The sequence below is a fragment of the Paramisgurnus dabryanus genome, chromosome 18, assembly GCF_030506205.2.
Source record: "Paramisgurnus dabryanus chromosome 18, PD_genome_1.1, whole genome shotgun sequence".
Taxonomy (NCBI): Eukaryota; Metazoa; Chordata; class Actinopteri; order Cypriniformes; family Cobitidae; genus Paramisgurnus; species Paramisgurnus dabryanus.
In genome coordinates this window covers 34769786-34793473 of record NC_133354.1, presented here as the reverse complement: position 1 = coordinate 34793473, position 23688 = coordinate 34769786, and the positions used below count along the sequence as shown (strand labels likewise).

The 23688-nt window shown below is 39.8% G+C and overlaps 1 protein-coding gene across 2 annotated transcripts; it reads right to left on the bottom strand.

Moving 5' to 3' along the window:
- Positions 1–169: 169 nt before the first annotated feature.
- Positions 170–22425, bottom strand: LOC135750953 (uncharacterized). 2 transcript variants are annotated; one of them, XM_065269945.2, is made up of 17 exons: positions 22235–22425; positions 19630–19657; positions 19352–19473; positions 19161–19193; positions 18957–19046; positions 12321–12392; positions 11708–11796; positions 11517–11619; positions 10992–11091; positions 10857–10906; positions 10689–10773; positions 10540–10584; positions 2283–2489; positions 1726–1780; positions 680–870; positions 461–590; positions 170–383 (listed from the first exon to the last, which is right to left on the bottom strand). In XM_065269945.2, the coding sequence occupies exons 2-17, from the start codon at positions 19634–19636 to the stop codon at positions 215–217; spliced, it is 1548 nt and encodes a 515-aa protein (XP_065126017.1). In that variant the 5' UTR covers positions 19637–19657; positions 22235–22425; the 3' UTR covers positions 170–214. The 2 variants fall into 2 exon arrangements, with proteins under 2 accessions (XP_065126017.1, XP_065126016.1); XM_065269944.2 differs by lacking the exon at positions 22235–22425 and having other exon boundaries at positions 19630–19824.
- Positions 22426–23688: the final 1263 nt, after the last annotated feature.

The window sequence follows — 23688 nt, the reverse complement described above, 5'->3', positions numbered from 1 at the left end:
AATGTAAATAATTCACAAAATAATGCCTTTATTGAATTGTCTTTTGCTTTAACATTACAATCAAATATTGAATACTTTACCTTTGTATCAAGGAACAAAATTTAATTACAAATCCGATCACAAATAACAAAACAATTACAACAATAAAATGGATTATAGGCATCTATAAAACACAGCATATTATTACAACAGAAAGGCATTAAACAACTGTACCTTAGATCACATCTTTCGTAGAGGATTTAAGAGTTTTAACTTTCTCTTTGAGGCATGAGTCAATGAACTCGAATGTGCCCACCATTAAACCAGGCCCAAGCCCATGGGTTGCCTGTCCAAATGTCTCCCAGTTTCTCCCTAAAGTCGCCAGAAGTGTTTGTAAGGTCTTCCTGTAATTGAAGTACATAAAGCTTTTGGTTTCAATTTACATAGTCATTAAAAATATTGAACATAAAATGTACTTTACCTGCAAGCTTCAGTTTTGGAAATTGCATCATGGACATCCTCATTTTCACACATTTCCTGGACCACTTTCCTTTGTGGAGTAAACTTTGCTGCCAGGAACATTACATCACTGACCAGCTCACTGCATTCATCTGAAATGAAATGATGTAAACAAATATAATTATAAAAAAAATAATACCCAACCTAAAAAGACAATTAACAATCACTTAAAATGTTTTACCTTCATACAGTTTAGAGCACAGTGAAGTCAGTTTGGTTCGCTTGGTGGGCTGCACACCCATGCCAGTCAGCTTTTCCTCTATATTTTTTTTCTGTGCCTTTGCTTTTCGTAAATAAGAAACCACAGTGTTGCTGGAATAACACTCAGGTGGTGAGCATCTCCGCTTTAATTCACTTGTAGAGACCAGATATCTGTAATATTAAAGAAGCTTTAGAATTTTGATCAGGACTAAAGTCTACCTCAATCAAGTAAGGAACACCTAATCAACCATGCACACAGCGCATAACTAAATGTACATTCTGAAACCACAACAGTTTATTATTATTCAGCCTCAGTAAGGTAACCTGTTATCTCCATACAGTTGACAAAAAAAAGCTGAGGAAGCCTAGCCAACATCTTAAACAATTATGGTATTGAATTATCCAAATGGCTATGAATTGCAATATTTTTTGTCCAGTGTAGTTCTACAACATCTGCACCACAGATTATGAATTGGATGCCATTTAAGAGTAGCAAAAAAGTATTAGAGTTTTAGGAAACTTTAAAATAAGCACAAGATGAATAACTTGAACCTGGAATGCAATGAAAGTTGCTTTGGATGAATGTGTAACTGTAAAAGAATAACAGGAAATGATTGTTTCTTGACGAAAAATTTCAGAAGTTAAGGTATAAAAAAAGAAAGATTTTTTTTATCTGGCCACTATATTGTCTGTCCCAGTGACTCAAAAGTTGACCAGGGGTCCATTCATGCCTACCTCAATCAGTGCAGAGAATTAAGGTCTAGAGACTCTTAAAGCAGCTCTTACTGCAGCATCTTAAAATTTGTAGTTTGTGCCTATATCTGTTTTAACATCAAAAGCAGAAAATTATCAAAATTTGATTCTAAATGTCACATAAATGTGTGTGCGGCATATCTGATTTTTGACTATAGAATTTTGGTTGAGATCAGTGTGCATGTAAAAAAAACTGGGTGACTGAAAGAAAGTAGTCTGTAAAATGTGGCGTGCAATGTCACAATTTCTCCTACACTAATCGTGCTGCATTACCTCTTTGCCTGATGAAAGTCTGACACTTTCAGAACACTTTCTACAAGGAAGCCATCTGTAAAAGATGACAAAGAGCTACAAAAAAACCTGTTCAAAATAAGCTTAACATAAATGGGATTCTTTAGATGAACAAATTTTCCTTGGAATATTATAGATATAATTTTTCATCAAGACCAAAGATATTAGGGGTTGGAAACCTTTGAAACACAGAAGGTAAATTGGTGGTATACAAGCAATTATAAGAGATATTAGTAGTTATTTTGCTAGTAAAATAACTTTATATTTTCATGTTTGTACTGATACTGCTGCGCGTCTTTCTGTTTACAATTTTTTATTCACTAGCAAAAAGAGCAGTGTGAAAGCGAACCGTACCAAACCAAAAAAATCAACATTGTATTTGGTCCAGACCAAAGCAACTGAACTAATGGACTTTCCTGATGTGAATACACCCTGAGAATAACTATTTGCTTAACCTCTTTACACCACTTCCTCATCTAGGTGTTTGTCTGTGTTACCTCTTTCCACTACTTCCTCATCTAGGTGTTTCTCTGTGTTACCTCTTTCCACCACTTCCTCGTCTAGGTGTTTGTCGATGTTCTCTCTTTCCACCACTTCCTCGTCTAGGTGTTTGTCGATGTTCTCTCTTTCCACCACTTCCTCGTCTAGGTGTTTGTCGATGTTCTCTCTTTCCACCACTTCCTCATCTAGGTGTTTATCTGTGTTCTCTCTTTCCACCACTTCCTCATCTTGGTGTTTGTCGGTATCTGCAAAGATAATGTAGACAAAATACAAATAACTACACCTTTGGAACGACAAATGGGAATAATATATATATATATATATATATCCAATGTCTATGTTATGTATATTATGGGGCTTTTCAACTTATTTCTTTTGAATGGTGAGATTTGTCCCATTGAAAATAATAGTGGGGCCCATTTTTAGGGCAGTTATCAGACTATTTCATTGTTAACATGACAAAATATAATGTTCCCATAACATTGCATTGCCATAACGTTTCAAATAACGTTGCAGGGTGGTTATTTTTAAATAACTTTTAGAGAACATTCTCTAAAGGTTATTTTTTGGTTATGTTTTTTTAGGAGGAAATGAATTGAAAGCATAATTAAACCCATTATTCCTAGTGTGCACATCTCCTCTGCATGCGCTTACCCCGCTCTTCACGAGTACCGTTAGGGGAACTTAAAACGTATCTTAAAATAACGTTTCTCTAACGTTATTCTGAAGTTATGAGAATGTTATTCTAAACTGACCTAAAAAATAACGTTCTATTTCTGTACTTAACCAAAACCTTGGAAAATAACGTTATGGGAACCAAAAACTAACATTAGGGAAACGTTTTGGAAACCAAAAATTGTTAGCTGGGTCCGCAGTGCTTGCTGGGACTAGTAGTGCAATGCTGCGCATTCTGAATTGAAGCAGGCCAAGATCAATTAAAAACGTATAACATTGGGCGGCCGGATGCAAATTTGCAGCGGGTCTAAATCGCACCATTTTTGTTGGTAAGACAGATGATAATTGTTAAGACATTATCAGGTCATTAATAAATAGATTTTTAATAGTTTTAAATTAAGCAATATCACTCGAGTAGGAGTGTGATATAGCTCTATATCATCTCGGCTGTGATTAGGCCAGCGGCCTCGTGCCGGAGGCAATCACAGCCGTGATGATATAGAGCTATATCACACGACTCCGAGAGCGATATTGCCTTTATACAACCGTTCGACGGCACATGTTTGAAAAACGAAAACTAGAAAACAACAACGGAGTTATTTTAAAAGCCTCTTTGTTTGAGAACTACTTCTTCCGCCACGGATTTGAGGGCGGCCAGAATGACAGGAAACACTTTCGGCTGCTTTGAATCTCATAATAACTCAATGGATGGATAGGCGTTTCTTTATATTAACGTTTCTTGGTCACAAAGTGTAGTTTTAAGATTAGTTCAGTCGAGAATATATATGTATTATATTTAAATCTACAGTCGATGAGTAAAGATAGCGCCTGTTTGAATGTTTGCTTAGTGAGATTCGGTACGTATGAGAACCAAAGCATGAGCGGTCGTCATTGTTCACTCGCCCCGCTGACCACCGCCCTCTCTGGGCTACATCTCTGACAGGGATTCCCTGGCTCTCATGTTGGCCTTGTTTGTTTTTGATGGTCAAAATTAGATCAAATCAGCAGTATTTGGTGTCATGATAAAACTATTACTTGTTTTTTTATTCATATTTAGTGTCTTTTGTGTTATTGTTTTGGCGCGAGGTAAAAGTTAATAAAACTATACTTATATAATGTTACTATTGGTTTACCATTTATTCTTAACGCGATACGAGCACTCGGTTATTATTAGACTTTGTTCTTGTCAGTACTATATAAAACTGTTTTTTATAAGTGTCAGAAAGATGTTTTTGCATGCTGCTTATACTGTAAATATCAGTGGCGATATCTCATAACATGTTTTAATAGTCACGTCACGATTAAATAAATGATCAATGTCCACATTTAAAAGCTGCGGTGCTTACCTGCAGTTCTACAGTGTTTTCGCGTTCTGATAAGAGATATAGCTCCAGAAAAAAATGAGTGTTTACATTCCTCTTTCCAAGTGTCCACACGATGTGACAAGACATTACTCCCATTAAGTTTAACGTAACATCCAAGAGCGCTGATCTTTGACGGAATAATTACTTCCGATTGGGATTCACAGACTAACTTACGAGCTAGTGAACTAATGAGACACACGGAGAGTGATTAAAAACAGCGCGTTTGTGTGTATCCGTGTGTGCGTGCAGTTTTTCCATTCAGAGATGAGCCTGTTTAGGACCTCCATTCACTAGGTGGCAGAATGATACAAAAGGTGAAGCGGTTACTGTGCCGTTATATGTACAATATCGCATAGCTCTTAGCCAATCAGATTCGAGAACCAGAAAGAACTGTTGTATAATATTTAATAACATTGACTGTTAGGCCTGTTTATAATATTCAGTCATATATTCACATAATTTTAATTTATTATCTGTCCTTTGTAATTTAAGAAATTTTTTGAAAAATCGAATGCTTATTCTTTTATGTTACTCATTCCTAAACTTGTCACGTGTAAGCCAATGAGAGCTTTTTCAAAAGTTTTGTGTCTCTAGTGTTAGCGTTATTAGTAGGGCTGTGCAGCGGAGTCAATATTTGTATCTGTAACAGTCTCAAAATTATTTGTAGACCTATCTGTATTTGTATTCGGATGGAACCAGAAGTGGTTGGGGCTTAAACCAGAAGTTTGTCAACTTAAATTTTAAATGCAATTTTGCATTTTATTATATTTATAACTTCATTATAACGATTAATATATTGACATAAAGCAGTTGCCGAGGGTGCAAAATGATCAGAGACGCCAGACTAGAGGTTATTTCAATTTCATTATTTATACAAACTCAAGAGCCGACGTGACTTTTTGTATTCTGACATCAACCAAATTTCCTTTTACATCCATGATTTTCAAAAGTTTAAAAATGGTTGGATGTATAATTTAATAATAGATAATATTAAAGGTGCAGTGTGTAAATTTTTGTGGCATCTAGTGGTGAGGTTGTGAATTGCAACCAACGGCTCAGTCAACTGCTCACCTCTTGCTTTTGTAACACACAGAGAAGCTACGGTAGCCGCTTCCGGACAAACATGCCATTGTCGGAAACAACTTAGTAAAAAAATGTGTCCGTTAAGGGCTTCTCTAAAAACATGGCTGCACAAAATGGCGACTTCCATGTAAGGGGACCCTCTGTGTATGTAGATAAAAACATCTCATTCTAAGGCAATAAACACATAACGGTTCATTATGAAAGGTCTTTATACACCCCTGCTCATATAGTTTTGTATATTATTTTGCATTTCTGTTAAGAGATCCTTCTAAAAATTACACACTGCACCTTTATATATAATATATAATATATATATAATATATATATATATATATAATATATAATATATATAATATATATATATATATATATATATATATATATATATATGTATATATATACACATATACATATATATATATATAAACATATACATATATATATATATACATATACATATACATATATACATATACATATATACATATAAATATACATATATATATATATATATATATATATATATATATATACATATATATAAACATATACATATATATAAACATATACATATATATATATATATATATATATATATATATATATATATATATATATATATATATATATATATACATATACATATATATATATACATATACATATATATACATATACATATATATATATATATAATAAAAAATTTGATAAATTAAATTTCATTTGTAGTTGTAATAAAAACATTAAAAATAAGATAATTTCCCCTTTTACAAGAAAGGGGAAATGTGGTTCATTATTAATAAAAGCGCACACACAAAACAACCGAAGACAAACTCACTTAAATTAAACAAAGAAATATTTTTTTAACAAAGTTCTCTTGCAATTTTGCCTCCGTTATCGTCATATTGATCATAGAAGCGTCTGGAATAATCTTGAAATCATTTATATATTATATAATATATATTTTTATAAGTTATATTTGAGGTAAACAGACAGGCTTCAGAAATGCGTCCATTAAGCTTTATCCGCATTGTAACCGCGCTGCTTGCGCATCCAGTGTCCAGCACAATTAACGCGAGAACTAATGAACAACAACTGTTTGTTTTTATATATTTTAAGTGTAATGCACAGCCAAGCCAGGTGACTTGCACGACCCACTTTATTCCCCTGTGCAAAGCACTTATTGGGAACCACTAATATAAATTATCCTTTCAAGTGAAGGCCCTTATCAATCCTCAATCTTTGTGGGCGTTTTACACGGTATGCTGCAAACAGTGAAATCGCAACGCAGCCAAAACTTATGTAGTGGAATAGTTTTGTGCAGCATTTATTTTTTCAGGCAATAGCCTACAAACTTTTTATCACTGTGCCATATCCGCATAATGGCACCACGAAAAAAGTTTAAAAGTCCGACTGTATAAGCGAATAAGATTTACAGGAGAGCATGATTGCTCTGTCATATGAACAACCTTATTAAAATGGCTGTAATCTGCTTCCACACTAGTACTTGATCTGTTTAAAATTAATTCAATGTATTGTTGGTTGATGTCTAATGTATTAAATTAAATTTGTCTAATTCCGTTATTCATATCTTGTATTTTTAATCTGAACGCACAATCAGAAAATCGAAAAACAAGTCGTTATTTGTTTAATCATTTTTGTTTTTAAATGAAAAATTGATTGAACGAACAATACACGGATTGACAGGGACCGGCAGGTCTTGTAATTGACACACGTGAATTATGATGAGATGCGCTCCAGTTCACGTGCAATGGAAATGAACGCAGCATGGCGCAGCCTCCTTATCATGGTTATTATATTGTCTATATTTGCTATTTATTTATTAATTCCATGCAATTGGTTGCTGAAATATCTATTAAAATTAAGATACAATTTGTACAAAACAAAATTTACTTTAAAGAAAGGCTTTCTTCAAAGCAAAAAAATAATGAAGTGGTAAAAACCACGTCTCCCGATATATTGCGCATCTTATAATCTTATCTAAATAATTTTTTTAACTTTTCATAATCAACATAGATGGAAAAAACAAACACAATAATATTTGAACAAATATGAAACTATCACTAAATCATTGCAACATAGCCCTCAATTGATTGGGGCCGGTCAGGGGGTACTTGGCTGAGAATTTTTTTTTATAGGAGGTATGTTATTGAAAAATTATTGAGAAGCACTGGTGTAGAGAACAAGTTCTAAGTTTTCTGATTTTTTATTTTATTTTTATATAAATTATGAATTGTTCTGACAGCTCATGGCTGGGTTTCCCGATAACGTTGTCTCTTAACGCGCTACGAAGATCTTAACGCGCTACGAAGACTCTTAACAGGTGCTGTCCATGGCGATGGTGCTGAATAGGTTGATATCGATCGCTCGACAATCAATTGTTTACTTTATGTAATAGGTTTCGCTGCGTTATGAGATAGCGGTGTTCTTTATTAAAGAAACATTTCAGAAATAGTTTAAATTAAATTTATTAGAAACATCTTGTAAAAATATTTCAAATTGCAAACAACTAAATCCAACCCTGTATATTTTAGGTTTTTATCAAACCCGTGCAAAACCCGCAACTTAATTTCCAAACGTATCATGCATAAACTGCTCCAATGCATCCGCTATGCCTTCACTTGAAAGGATCATTTATATTAGTGGTTCCCCGGTAAGTGCGTTGCACAGGGGAATAAAGTGGGGCGTGCAAGTCACCTGGCTTGGGTGTGCATTACACTTAAAATATATAAAAACAAACTGTTGTTCATTAGTTCACACGTTTATTGTGTTTGGACACTGGATGCACAAGCAGCTCGTTTACAATGCGGATAAAGCTTAATGGACGCATTTCTGGAGCCGCGCCTATCTGTTTACCTTAAATATAACATAAAAATATATATTATATTATATAATATATACATATATATTATGATTGCTGTAGATTTTAGCTTTGATTAGATTTGATGTGGAACATTTGTTGACCTTTGTTGTTTATAAAGAATATGGCATGCAGTTGCCTTATAGTTAGAAAACATTAAAAAACTTTGATGCAAAGTCGAATTGATATCAATAATAATAATTAGGAAAATCAACAATTGATTTCGCGATGAATGTGCTCCAGTGGCATGCGATTTTTTTACTTGATTTGTTTTATTTGCAGCTAAAATAGCCGGTAAACTAAAGATTTAACGGATATGAAATGCACAAATGAAATAGTAAGATTCACTGTATAGTTGCCTGCCATAGTTTCACCAACTCCTCCACCCAAAATATTTTTTTTTAATAGTTTCTTAAGCCTGTAATAATAGTTCGCAGCTGATGTTCCTTTGGAAAACATAATTAAAAATCTAACAACCATCAGTGTAATGTTGTCTAATTATGTGAATGTTTTGTTATTTAAATAAAAAAGTTCTTAATTGAACACGGAGTGTACTTCATCCATTTTTTTACAGTTATTTAGTTATATAGACTGCAATCTACACATGCTTTTATCGCAGTCATCATGGTGGCCCCTAGCAGAGTCAAGTGGGATAAGGTAAAGCTAAGAGTGTTCCAGACCAACCTTCCGAATGACTTGCGATATGTAACTAAGAACATTTCTGGAAACACGTATTAACGATAAGGTACAGCTTAAGGTACAACTTAGGAACTATTAACAGCTCAGGGCTGCGTTCTCCGATAACGTTGTCTCTTAGCGCGCTACGAAGACTCTTAAGGTAAACCTTAACTACAGGTATACCTTTCCTATGTCTGTTCTCCGAACTATACCTTCTTAAGTTCGACCTTAGCGGGTGCTGTCCATGGTGGAGGTGCTGAATAGGTTGATATCGATCGCTCGACAATCAATTATTCACTTCATGTAATAGGTTTCGCTGCGTTGTGAGATAGCGGTGTTATTTATTAAAGAAACATTTTAGAAATAGTTCAAATTAAATTTATTAGGAATATCTGGTAAAAAATATTTCAAATTGCAAACAACTAAATTCAACCTTCTATATTTTATATCAAACCCGTGCAAAACCCGCAACTTTATTTCCAAACGTATCATGTTTAAACTGCTCCAATTCATCCGCTATGCCTTGAAAGGATTATATTAGGGGTTCCCAATAAGTGCGTTGCACAGGGGAAGGTGGGTCGTGCAAGTACTTGGCTGTGCATTACACTTAAAATATAAAGTACAAACTGCTGTTGTTCATTAGTTCACGCGTTTATTGTGCTTGGACACTGGATGCGCAAGCAGCGTGGTTAAAATGCGGATAAAGCTTAATGGACGCATTTATGGAGCCTGTCTGTCTAAATATAACATATAAAATATTATATAATAGCCTATATAAATATATAGTATGATTGCTGTAGATTTTAGCTTTGAATAGTTTTAATGTGGAAATTTTGTTGACCTTAGGAGACTATACAAGCCGTAATCAAGTGCGCAGTTTATTTTGAATGTTTATAAAGAAAATGGCATGCAGTTGCCTCAAAAGTTATAAAACATTAAAAAACTTTGATGCAAAGTCGAATATTAACATTAATAATCATAATTAGTTTTTTTTGTAATTTTTCCCGATTTATTTATGCAGCTAAAATACTAGCCGGTAGACTAAGATTTAACGGATATGAAATGCACAAATGAAATAGTAGGATTCGCTGTATAGCTGCCAGTATCACCAACTCCATCACCCAAAATATATATTTTAAATAGTTTCTTAATCCTGTAGCATTTAATAGTTCGCAGCTGATGACGTCCCTTTGGAAAACATAATTAAAAATCTAACAACCATCAATGTAATGATGTCTAATTATGTAAATGTTTTATTCTAAATATAAAAATATTTGCCTAATTAAACAACTTTTTTTTTTTACAAATATTTAGTTATATAGACTGCAATGTAAGCTTTTATGAAAGTGATGGCCCCAAGTGGAGTCATGTGGGATAAGGTATATCTAAGAGTGCTCCAGACCAACCTTACGAACGTATGACTTACAGAAGGTATACGTAACTAAGAACGTTTCGGCAAATACGTGTTAGCGATAAGGTACAGCTTAAGGTACAACTTAAGAACGACATAGCGTTAAGGTAGTTTCGGAGAACTCAGCCCAGAAGGTTTCAGGGAACCCAGCCCAGGTCCCTTTAAACAAAAATAAACAGCCCTATAAACTCTATAAGCCTTACCTGCTTGTTTGTTTTCTTTATCTTCTGATGTTGTTTCAGTTTGTACTAAAAAATATAATGAGAAAAGGCATCAGGGCAAATTTTTTTACACCAAGTATAAAAAAGTATGTGTTATAATTAAAAATATATGTGATAAAAAAAATGTCTACCTTTGCACAACAAACAAAGAGCAGTCTCCTGATTACTTTGCACACATTTGTCATGTACGCTCATGCCACATGTCGAACATTTGGCCTATATGTTTGTTAGAAAAGACTGATTTGTAAAGGCCACATTTTTTATATGAAACATCATTTGAGACTTGCAAAACAACTTGCCTTGCTCTTAGCAACAGCCTTATGGCAGACACCACAAATGCCTGACATTTCTAAAGAAAGTAAGAAACACTTGTTGCACAGTTTTATAACACAAACCAACATAAAACTGTAGGTATAAACCTGTATTGTACTTACCAAGTGAAGTGAAGAGCAGAATTGCTAGTCTTTCTCTTTCCTCATGAAGTGAAGAGCAGTTAATATAGCCCTGGCCCCCTCGAAGAAGAGCCTCTGCAAACTTACAAAAAGGTGACAAAGTTCTCCAATGGGTTAGTCCACCCAAAAATAAAAATTCTGTCGTAATTTTCTCACCCTCAAGTTGTTCCAAACCTATATACATTTCTTTGGTCTGTAGAACCACTTGGTTACAAACATTGTTATATTCTTTTGTGTTCAACAGAAGAAAAAGAAATTCATACAGGTTTGGAACAACTTAACAGAATCACAACAGAATCTTATGTTATGTTACAAAATGGCATGAATTAAACTTTATAATTTTTTACATGTGCATATCCAAATGTGTACACGTGTAATGCATCTGTAGTGTAAATGAAATGTAGCACTAAATATTTATAACAGATATATCACTAATAATTCAATATGTAGACAAATTTAATCTTCAGAAAATAAACATTTGTATTTTATGAGATTTTAATGTTTTACCACAGCTGTAAAGATGCCACAAGAAATTATATCTCTCTGAATGGCATGGTCTCTTGTGCAAATGTCCCATGTTCCCGGGATTCCCTTTGCTTCGGCAAACATCCTGTTAGGATGGATACCACATGAACAGGACAGGTATAGATAAAATCTATTTAAAAGGTGAAATAGAGAAACCTTTTCTACATGCATACCTCCAATTCTCAGCTATTTTCTGACAATTCTCTTTCTGCTCACCAAAGGAATTTAGGTAGGTTATTGTTCTATCCACGATGTTGCAGTGCTAAACAGAAAATGGAAATAGCAGGTAACAAGTTGTATCAAACTCAGCAAGATAATATTTGCGTGTATTCAGGGCTCCAGACTGCCACCAAATGGTGGCATTTTGCCACCAAAATTTTAGAGTGTGTCACTGAATTTTACATCCAGTTGCACAAGTGCGACCAGTAAATTTGACATCTTTTGTGATGTGACACTGAATTTGAAACAGTAGCCTACATTTTAGTTTCTACATCTATCATCAAAGTATTTAATACAGTGGAAATTAGTAGAAATGTGGATATTTGATTAGCATGTTGATTTTCGGTGTGTGCCCCTAAATTTTCTGGTTGCGCCCCTAAAATTTTCAGTTGAGGGCCACTGTGCTCCTCATGAAAAAAGTTAGTCTGAAGCCCTGGTATTACTTTAAATTTATCACAATGCGATGATATTTCATGCATTGCAAATTACCACTCATGACCACATTCCTTTTTTTTTAAATACATAAAAGATAAATAAAATTCTCTACTTAGATTTAGAGGAACTTACAAAGAAAGTCCAGTGATTCCCTCCCTCCAGGTATGGACCAATAACAACGTCTGCCTTTTTAAGAATGTTATTCTGCAAATGAATGAAAAGGCTACATGAAACACTGCCATCTTGGATAGGAAAATACATTTTTGTAAACCACGTGCACTTCATTACGATAGAACTACACTGTTTTGTATATTTACAAAGAAATAATGCATCCAATTCCCTCTCAACAAAAAAAGAACTGTATAACGCATTTGATTGCAGCCCGGAAAGTACTGCGTAATTAAGACAAATTTACAGTGTAACTTTCTTTAATTATAGGGGTGGTTCCCTTTCAGTCGGTCACTACGACGTCACGTCGTGACCGACGAATTGGGAACTCGCTTAGAGAGACCAATCTGCTTCGTATACTACTAAAACGCCAATGAACTTGGCATTGAGATATTTGCATAATGCTGGCGCCGCCCCGCCAGGTGCGTATATAAGCAGCAGGTGCAAATAGGGAAATTAGCTTTTTCGCTTCGAAAGCCGGCTTTATCTGCTACTGAGAAGCTACTCTCTGCTCTTCTGGGAACGGTTGCTGAAGTTGATTGACAAGCAGTACTAACACAGCGGACGCTCGCAGTATTCCACGGCTCTGCATCTTTTTTGTTTTGAGTTTAGTGTGTGCGTTGCCTTCCCTGTGCGCATCATCAGCTGAGCACCTAAAGAGTGATTTCCCTAAAAGAGTGATACGTGAGAGCTCTGTGTCTTTTTAAAGGCAGCCACTCTCTCGTATATGCGGAGATCAGCGTCCTTTTCAGGATAGCTTTTCGCCGTGCGATCTTGGATGCGAGAAGTATAAGGGTTCCAGTGACGGTCACGAGCGCTGTCTTCGTGCTCAGGCATCGAGCACTCCGGGGCTGCGTTCGTGGAGAGTTTCTGTTCTCTCTGTGAGAGCATAACCCTCTTGGATTGCGGAGACGACTGTCGTTTCTACGGGAACGCTGTCCGCGCCTTTGCAGTGCTGACGCCGCCATGGTGCGGCTGTCAAGCGCTCGCAGGGCGCCCTTCGTGTCACTACGCTGAGTAGGACGGAGGATGCGTCCTCCACCTACCGGCCTTCTCATCCTCAGCCGGTTGAGGCTCCGGTGGAGACTGCAGAGTCGTGTTCTACGATGTCTGCCGAATCCATTGGACCTCCTTCTGGTCCCGTCACTTCTGCAGCATCAGAGGGGTGTCCATTTTTCCTCCGAGGCAGAGTCGTTCCGGAGATGGCGGCCGTGCCCGCTCGAGCGGCGGAGACGGTAGAGTTGGAAAGGTTAACCCCTCTCCGCCCGAACCGTCCCGCCCACATGATTGGTACTTCGGAGCTGTTCGGGCCTCTCGGTCCTCTCCTCCTGTGCCTTTCTTTCCCGACGGCACGAAGAGCTGACGTGATTGCGGCCGTCCGGCCGTTCAGCTTTCACCCCTCACCTCCCTCACCAACGGAGCCGCTAAGGGCGGGGACCCCTTCAGTGGAGCGGGATGCGTTCCTGGAGGGACCACCCAACCCTTCCCTCCCGTGTTTGTAGACAGTCGTCCGGTTACGGACGCTGCCCATCAGGCATGCCGGAGAGGCGGCTTCGGCCCTGCACGCAATAACGTTGCTGCAGGCTCACCAAGGATTTACGAGGGAGGCCGCGACCTTCAGTCGTGCGATGTCCACCACAGTGGTTCAAGATCGCCACCTTTGGCTGTGTCTGGCTGACATGACGGACGCAGACGAGAACAACTTGAATGCTCCTGTCTCACAGACCGGCCTCTTCGGCGAGCCAGGGGAGTCGTACAGCTCCGCTGCGCAGACTGAGGCGATCTCCTAGGTCACGCCCCGGCGGAAGAGAGCTGCCCTTGGTCCACCACGCCGGCTCCTCAGTCTGCCTCTCGCCGTCGGCGTCCTGCGGCGACCACCTCCGTTCCCCTCCTCGGACCCCATCTCGGCAGCGCAGGGGAACCGGTCGTCAGCAGCTCGCCCCGCCCGCTTAGCCGCTTCCCGTGAAATTCGGGAGTTTAAGTGGCCAGTGAAGGGCGACCCGGATTGGCAGAGGATCACTCTTCAGGAGATGGAGCTCCTTCCCCCGATAGAGGGTCGGGTGGAAAATCCTTGGTTTGCATATGTTCCACCGGCTGTTCGGCCGGTACCCACTTAACCACACATAAGAGTGCATTCCTCTTCCCTCTCTAGGTCTCCGGAGGATCGAGAGAGCCGTGAGCGGGTACACACCAGCTCCCCTACCTCTCCTCTATCGCCAGCGGGTGACCTGAGGAGTCCGAGCTCTCCGCTGAGGAGACCGGACCACCAGCACCCTCATCGGAGTCTGCGCTCTCCGTAGAGGAGACCAGACGACCGTTACCCTCAGCGGGCTCAGGTCAGTGTCACACACACATACTGTAGATGTTTATGCTGTCACAGCAGACGCACCGGCAGTCCCACCTGTCTCGCTTCGCTGCCCCACCGCGGGTACTTCGGTAGTGTCGTTATTTCTCCTCGTACGGTGCCTGGGTGCTTGGCTTCAGTTCCCAGCCCGTTTCGTTGGGTTTTACGCACGATCCGCCTCGGTTACGAATCCGGCACACCCCAAAATTCGGGCTTTCGTTTCACTGTGGTGAAAGCGTCCGATGCACATGTACTGCGTGCAAAAGTCGATATCCTGTTGGCGAAGGATGTTCGAGCCGGTCCCTCTTACCGAGATGATGATGATGATAGGGTTTTTCCAGCCTTATCTCATAGTACCCAAAATACGCGGCGGGTTACGATCGATTTGATTTACGCACCAGCTCTACGAAGATGTTCTTTTTGGATGATAACGCCGAGGCTCGTATTTCAATATTCAGATCGGTTTGCAGCCTTAGACCTGTAAGACGTGTACTTTATGTGTCCATCTCCCCTCGCTTTAGACCGTTTTTCGCTCTGCGTCGTGGGGTGGGCATATTAATACGAAGTACACCATTCGAGCTGTCTCTCTCTCTCCGTGTCTCCATGTGCTAGTCACGGCATTAAAATGTCAGAGAGAGAGCGTTGTTCGCATTCTGCTTTTTTCTACATCGACTTATAATAGCCCGTTCTTGGCAGACGTGCGCGAACACAGAGAGTTAATGCTTCGGCATCTCGCTCGTTTAAGTCTTCAGGTCGACTGGGAAAGAGCAACTTTGCCCCGTGCAGAGGATCCTTTTTCTCAGTATGGAAATAAGACTCGATCGACTAATTGGCGTGTTTAACAAGAGCGCGCAACCAGTCAGTTCTGACTTGCCTCGGTTTAATTCGAGGGAAGTACGCGGTCCCTCTGAAACAATTTCAGAAGCTCCTGGACATATGACAGCATGCTGCGGCTGTGACGCCGCCCGAGCTGCTTCATATGAGACCGCTTCAGCGTTGGCTTACGATCGAGTCTCGAGGAGAGCGTGGCACACCGACATACACCGTGTAAACATTGCACCTGCGTGTCATTTCAATTTTTCCCCGTGGTAGACCCGGCATTTCCGATAGAAGATATGCCCCTGAGGGGTCTCCTGGCATTCTGTATATTGCAATGCCCTCAGCACGGGATGATCAGCCACGTATGACGGGCTTGCAGTCTCAGGGGTGTGCATAGCACCCCAACTGCCGCGAGCGGTGCGCTGTATATCTGGGACTTGTACGCTCCGCTATGGAGATGCGAGGGAAGGATGTATTAGCCGACACCAATAACATTGCGACTGTTGCGTTATTTACCGTGAAGGCGGTTTTGCGCTCTCGTCACCTGTCGCATCTCGCTCGTCATCTCCTCCTTTGGAGTCAGAAGCATCTGAGGTCCCTTCGTGCCATTTACATCCCGGGTTCGCTCAATTCAGCGGCAGACGCGCTTCCCGAGCTGCGCCCCCGGCGAATGGCGACTCCACCTCCAGACGGTCCAGCTAAATGGGAAGAAGTTCGGTTGTGCGTAGATGGATATGTTTGCGTCGCCGGACGATACCCACTGTCGCCTATTTTATTCACTAACCGAGGGCAGCCTCGGCGTGGATGCGCTGACACACAGCTGGCCGCGGGGGGTGCGTAAATACGCATTCCTTCCAGTGAGCTTTATTGCGCAGACACTGTGCAAAGTCAGGCAGGACGAGGAGAGCCTTTTTATTAGTCGCCCATACTGGACTACCAGGAATGGGTTTTCAGAGTTAATGCTCCTCGCGACAGCCCCTCCCTGACGATTTCCCCTGAGGAAAGACTTTCTTTCTCAGGAAGGGGCACATTATGGCACCCGCGCCCCGACCTGTGGGATTTCCATGTATGGTCGTTGAGCGCGCGCAAGGTTTAGGTGATTTATCGCAAGCGGTATCTAACACCATCGACGCGGTTCGAGCACCGTCCACAAGACGGGCTTACGCGCTTAATGAAACCTTTTTCGTCACCCGGTGCTCTTCGCAAACGCGAGGACCCCAGAGAATGCCCATTAACATTGTGCTTTTATATCTTTAACATAGGTTAGATGGTAGGCTGTCCCTCCGCCATTAAAGTTGATATCGCCGCTATTTCTGCTTATCACTCACTTATCAACGGCAGATCAGTTGGCCAGCATGATTTAATTATTACATTTTAAGAGGCGCTCGTAGGCTAAACCCCTCGCGCCCTCCCTCTTTCCGCCTGAGACCTGTCCATGGTGCTGAAGCCTTCAGGTCTCCCTTTTGAGCCTTTGCAGTCTACGAGTCTGATGTTTTTATCAATGAAAACTCTGACCCTGATAGCATTGGCCTCCATGAAGAGAGTAGGGGATTTACATGCATTCTCTGTTGACGATTCGTGCTTTAGTTTGGTCCTGCTGTCTCACTGAGACCCAGACCAGGCTACGTGCCCAAAGTTCCCACCACTCCCTTCAGAGATAAGGTGGTGAGCTTGCAAGCGCTGCCCCCGGAGGACGCAGACCCAACCTTGGCTTTGTTGTGCCCCGTACGCGCACTGCGACTCTACGTGGTTCGCACGCAAAGCCTCAGGACCTCAGACCAGCTCTTTGTTTGTTATGGTGGCCAGCAGAAAAGGAAAGCTGTCACTAAGCAGAGGATGTCTCTTTGGATAGTTGATACTATCGCCCTGGCTTATAATCTTCAGGGTATTCCTTGCCCCTTTAATTTGAGAGCGCACTCCACACGGAGTGTTGCCTCATCTTGGGCTTTAGCTCGTGGTTCCTCGCTAACAGACATCTGTAGAGCTGCTGGTTGGGCGACACCTAATACGTTCATTAGATTTTACAGTGTTCGTATCGAGCCTGTATCCTCTCGTGTTCTTTCCTCACCAGGGGGAGCACGGAGAACAGTCTCGCAGGTCGGCTTGCAGCCTCCAACTGATGCTATATAACTGTGTCAGTATGGAAGGCCTTCAGAACAAAAATGCGTAATGGTTTGAATTGTTCTTCCTCCGCTGCCTTGGCAGCCTTTGTTGCGGAGCATTGGCTGTCAGCCTTTCACTAGCTGTATCCTCGCGAACCTACGTGTCTGGCTCGGGCTCCACATTGTGTCCCACCGGGTTCCTTTGTGAGTATTTTTCCGTGGGGTTAATCCTACCAGCCCACGTTTCCCTTAGCAGAGCACTGCTTTGCTTACACAGCCACGGCTGTCTTTTTTCCTCAACTACGGTTGACTTTCGCCCACCATTAGCCCTTAAGACGGGTGGTGGCTTCCGCAGCGTTCCTATCCCGCTCAGGTAGGGCGCTTCCCAGTCGCTGGCACTTCTGTGGGGTTAAAGGAACATCTAGTGCCCGGCCTTCTGCCTTAAAACCTACCTCCTCCTCCTTAAGTGGAACCGGAGGGCTTTTACGCAGTCACTGGAAGAGGTCAGCCCCTAGTGGCGTTTTGATAGGGATTCCCAATTCGTCGGTCACGACGTGACGTCGTAGTGACCGACTGAAAGGGAACGTCTTGGTTACGGATGTAACCCTCGTTCCCTGAAGGAGGGAACGGAGACGTCACGTCCCGTCGCCACAGGTGCTGCCACCTGCTGTTACGGCCGGTCACACTTTCCGGCTTTCTCAGCGAAAAGAAGCTAATTTCCCTATTTGCACCTGCTGCTTATATACGCACCTGGCGGGGCGGCGCCAGCATTATGCAAATATCTCAATGCCAAGTTCATTGGCGTTTTAGTAGTATACGAAGCAGATTGGTCTCTCTAAGCGAGTTCCCAATTCGTCGGTCACGACGTGACGTCTCCGTTCCCTCCTTCAGGGAACGAGGGTTACATCCGTAACCAAGACGTTTCCCAGACAGGGATTAGTCCTAGACTAAAATAAATGCAAGAGCTGTCCAAACTGAAAACAACTTGCACTGACTTAAAGTACATCAGTGCCCTTTGTTTTGTCTCAAAATGCACACAAGTAATGTTTTTAGTAAGCCACGTTTGATAAAATAAGTTATATTTCCTAATTAAACTAAAGTCTAGTCCTGGCTTAAGCTAATCTCTGTCTGGGAAACCATTCCATAGTGTACCAATAAAGTACTTACATGTAAGTATAAGGGAACATATTTATATTTGGGATATAAAGGGGTAACCAGGAGAATAAAAAAATATAATTACAGAAAGTTACACTGTTAAACTGCTTTAATTATGCAGTACATTCCAGGATGTAATCTAAAGCGTTGCCAAAAGAACACTGTACAAGTAATTCTTACCTTTACAAAATTATGACTTGTTGCCCTGACCTTCCCATCAAGAATATTGTTCAAGGTGTGGCAACTGATTGCCACTAAACCTGTTGTCTTCTAAATTACACATGAAATTTTATATATTAAAAATTGAGGTATTAAAAATGCTGTCAGTTTAATTTAGTATGTGTTTTCTGACATAAAATGCATAGGTAGATAAGGTTATATTACCATGCTGAGCAGGTAAAATATGGCATCCATGATCTGAAAAGGTTAAAAAAGGTAAAAATCATAATAAGTAAAATGATGCTTATACAGTAGGCTACAATGTTTAAATACAGTATTATAAATATACAGTATGTGAAATTTATTAAATGCAATAGAAATTATTATTATTTTTGTTTGTTGGTTTTTCTTTTTACCTCATCAGGAAGTTGCTGGTTTTGTAAAAGAGATTGAAAGCTGCTGATATATAGGGAATATGGCCCTATTTTCCCAATTTTGGTATCAGAGCTTAACTTTCCCGAGATCAAAAAGTGTAAAACTATATGGGTACAGAATATAAACACACTATTATGCTTTTTCTTCTCCATACACTTATAGAAACTGTGCTACTAAAACACATACTGTTTCATTTGCATATTAACTGCATATAATTAAAAACAATGCTTTAAACGAGAAGAATATATTTTGGGCTTACCATTCATTTTGTTTGTACTCAGTGCTTCCTTGTTAAAAGAAAAAAGCACATTAGTCCACTCCTGCCCCGAAAGAAGGCACATTACAGTAAAAATTAAATTAAGAACTCCTTCCCTGAGAGCAGCGCGTAGTTTACTATCAATAACACAGCGATATGAACCCATTAAGTACTCCTGCCCTAAGAGCAGCGTGTAGTTCACTATCAATAACACAGCGATATGAACCTATTAAGTACTTCTGCCCTAAGAACAGCGCGTAGTTCACTATCAATAACACAGCGATATGAACCCATTAAGTACTCCTGCCCTAAGAGCAGCGCGTAGTTCACTAACAATAACACAGGGATATGAACCCATTAAGTACTCCTGCCCTAAGAGCAGCGCGTTGTTCACTATCAATAACACAGCGATATGAACCCATTAAGTACTCCTGCCCTAAGAGCAGCGCGTTGTTCACTATCAATAACACAGCGATATGAACCCATTAAGTACTCCTGCCCTAAGAGCAGCGCGTTGTTCACTATCAATAACACAGCGACATGAACCCATTAAGTACTTCTGCCCTAAGAGCAGCGCGTAGTTAAGTACTTCTGCCCTAAGAGCAGCGCGTTGTTCACTATCAATAACACAGAGACATGAACCCATTAAGTACTTCTGCCCTAAGAGCAGCGCGTAGTTAAGTACTTCTGCCCTAAGAGCAGCGCGTTGTTCACTATCAATAACACAGAGACATGAACCCATTAAGTACTTCTGCCCTAAGAGCAGCGCGTAGTTAAGTACTTCTGCCCTAAGAGCAGCGCGTAGTTAAGTACTCCTGCCCTAAGAGCAGCGCGTAGTTAAGTACTTCTGCCCTAAGAGCAGCGCGTTGTTCACTATCAATAACACAGCGATATGAACCCATTAAGTACTCCTGCCCTAAGAGCAGCGCGTTGTTCACTATCAATAACACAGCGACATGAACCCATTAAGTACTTCTGCCCTAAGAGCAGCGCGTAGTTAAGTACTTCTGCCCTAAGAGCAGCGCGTTGTTCACTATCAATAACACAGAGACATGAACCCATTAAGTACTTCTGCCCTAAGAGCAGCGCGTAGTTAAGTACTTCTGCCCTAAGAGCAGCGCGTTGTTCACTATCAATAACACAGAGACATGAACCCATTAAGTACTTCTGCCCTAAGAGCAGCGCGTAGTTAAGTACTTCTGCCCTAAGAGCAGCGCGTAGTTAAGTACTCCTGCCCTAAGAGCAGCGCGTAGTTAAGTACTTCTGCCCTAAGAGCAGCGCGTTGTTCACTATCAATAACACAGCGATATGAACCCATTAATTCAATTTTCAATTCAATTCAATTTTATTTATATAGCGCTTTTCACAAAAGTCAATTGTTTCAAAGCAGCTTTACATAAATAGAAGCAGTGAAAAGCACAGAAAACGACAGATAGCACAACAGAATACATGATAGCATGAGCAGTTAAATTTGCTGCGGCTATGACTCAATATTATAATTGCACGTATTACTAAAGCAACGTATTGAAGAGGAAGCTAGGTAAAGCCCAAAAAGGCTGCCTCCCCGGGGTGAAAAACCCCCTAGGAGAAAAAAAAAACCCCGGGCTTTTATCCGAGGAAAGTACTCCTGCCCTAAGAGCAGCGCGTAGTTCACTATCAATAACACAGCGATATGAACCTATTAAGTACTCCTGCCCTAAGAGCAGCGTGTAGTTCACTATCAATAACACAGCGACATGAACCCATTAAGTACCTCTGCCCTAAGAGCAGCGCGTAGTTAAGTACTTCTGCCCTAAGAGCAGCGCGTAGTTAAGTACTCCTGCCCTAAGAGCAGCGCGTAGTTCACTATCAATAACACATCGATATGAACCCATTAAGTACTCCTGCCCTAAGAGCAGCCCGTTGTTCACTATCAATAACACAGCGATATGAACCCATTTAGTTCTCCACCCCTAAGAGCAGCGCGTAGTTCACTATCAATAACACAGCGATATGAACCCATTAAGTACTTCTGCCCTAAGAGCAGCGCGTTGTTCACTATCAATAACACAGCGATATGAACCTATTAAGTACTCCTGCCCTAAGAGCAGCTCGTAGTTCACTATCAATAACACAGCGATATAAACCCATTAAGTACTTCTGCCCTAAGAGCAGCGCGTTGTTCACTATCAATAACACAGCGATATGAACATATTAAGTACTTCTGCCTATTTTCTATATTGACTTTTTTGCTTGTTATGTAAATCCTACCTCAATTTCTAAAATGACAGCGATTTTAATCTAACGTTATTGGTTACTCCTGCCACGAGAACAGCGATAGGGCGGGAGACGTAAATTTTTGGCCGTAAAATATCGCGGAGATTTGAAAGAGTTCTGTTCTCACATCAATTTAACAGACAGCAAGGTAGCATTAGAAAAGCATGTTTTACACTAGTTTCCCCGTAAATTAATCAGATTTGTTGTGATCGACTGATGAAACCGTCAAATCAATTTGCACAATACGATAATTAGGCGATGATGAGTAGTGCATTTTTAATGTTAGCTTATTATCTTAGTAAACGTTAGAGGATGTTGAATTTGAACAAAATATAATTATAAATGAACTTACCTTGCAATAAATGCGTTATCCCACAAAAATATATGTCTTGTATTCCGCGTAACGTAACGTATACCTCAATCCCTCCGCAGCACGTTCAAACGTCTTGACCCCGCCCTTGCTTCGGTTTCATTGGATGAAGCTGTTAACCAATCATTTTCCTTTCTGCCCTCAGAACATGTTTGAGTAAGCAAAACTCCTATCTGCTTGCATTTTGAGCTAAAACAATTTTATATAAAACCGACTCTGTAAAAACCACTTTTTGTCTTATAAGATACTCTAAACTTTGCAATTTTGTTTCCACACATTTACCCTTCATGTTTCCCCATATATCCTCCTCTGTTAAATCTTTGAATTTTCCCAACCAGTACTCATTTACAATTGGCACTTTAAAAACTCCATCTCTAAAGACACAATAAAACCTTTTTACATTACATTCTTTAAAATCAACAGTATTTTCCTCCATTTTCACATAAATATTCATTTCTTTTGGATCTTCATCCATACACTCTATTCTTTTAATCCAGTCTCTTGGTATTGCATTCTTAATCATTTCATATTTGTTGGTTATTTCTGTTTTATTATATTCTTCTTTTGCTAGTTCCATTGCATCCATCACATACTTTATCGGTAAAAACCCCTCTTTAAACTCATACAAAATATCTCTTACCTTCGTTATCCCCACTTCCATCCATTTCTTAAAAAATATTCCTTTCCCTTGTTTTAAAATATTGTTATTTAAGAACAAAGGTTGATTCAAAATGTTTTCTCTCCCATGCGGATCATACTAAATTTTCGTTAAAAACTTTCCCCAGGCACTTAAAATGTCCCTATAAAACTCAGGTAGTCCTTCCGTCATCCAGACTTTTGTTTTCGTCCATAAAATTCCATCCCCTAAATTGAAATTACCAGCTTTGTTTAAGAAGTATTTCATTGTTTTCTTCCAACCAGTTTTGATATCTTCATTTAAATATTTCTTAATAATTTTCACTCTCAAAGCATTTTTTCGTTGTTCCACATCCATTAAGCCTAAACCGCCCTTTTCCACCACCCCTAAAATTGTGTTGTATGCAATCCTCAATGGTTTCCCCTCCCATATAAAATCAAGAAAACATTTCTTCAACCTTTGTTCCATCCATACAGGCATTTCGGATACATATAAAATATACCAAAGTTTAGACACCATTAAAACATTTAAAATTAAAACCTTCCCTTTCATATTTAAAGTTCTTAGTTTCCAAAAATTTAACCTTCTCTCTATTTCGGTTACCATTTGTTCCCACATTTCCTCTCTTACTTTCTTCTCATTCTTCCCCATTAAAACACCTAAACTCCTCATTTTTTCAACTTCTTTAAAATCAAAGCAATCTTTTAAATCCTTGGCTTTACCAAATCTCATATATGTTGTTTTATCCTCATTTATTTTGCTTCCAGACCCTCTACAATATTTTCCTACAACCTTCATA

Coding starts and splice junctions, on each gene's coding strand:
- LOC135750953 (XM_065269944.2), bottom strand. CDS start 19,792: ATGGGTTCATATCGCTGTGTTATTGATAGTAAACTACGCGCTGCTCTC. Junction 19,474..19,629: donor GAGTACAAACAAAATGAATG/GTAAGCCCAAAA, acceptor GTACCCATATAG/TTTTACACTTTTTGATCTCG. Junction 12,393..18,956: donor CAAGTCATAATTTTGTAAAG/GTAAGAATTACT, acceptor ATTCATTTGCAG/AATAACATTCTTAAAAAGGC.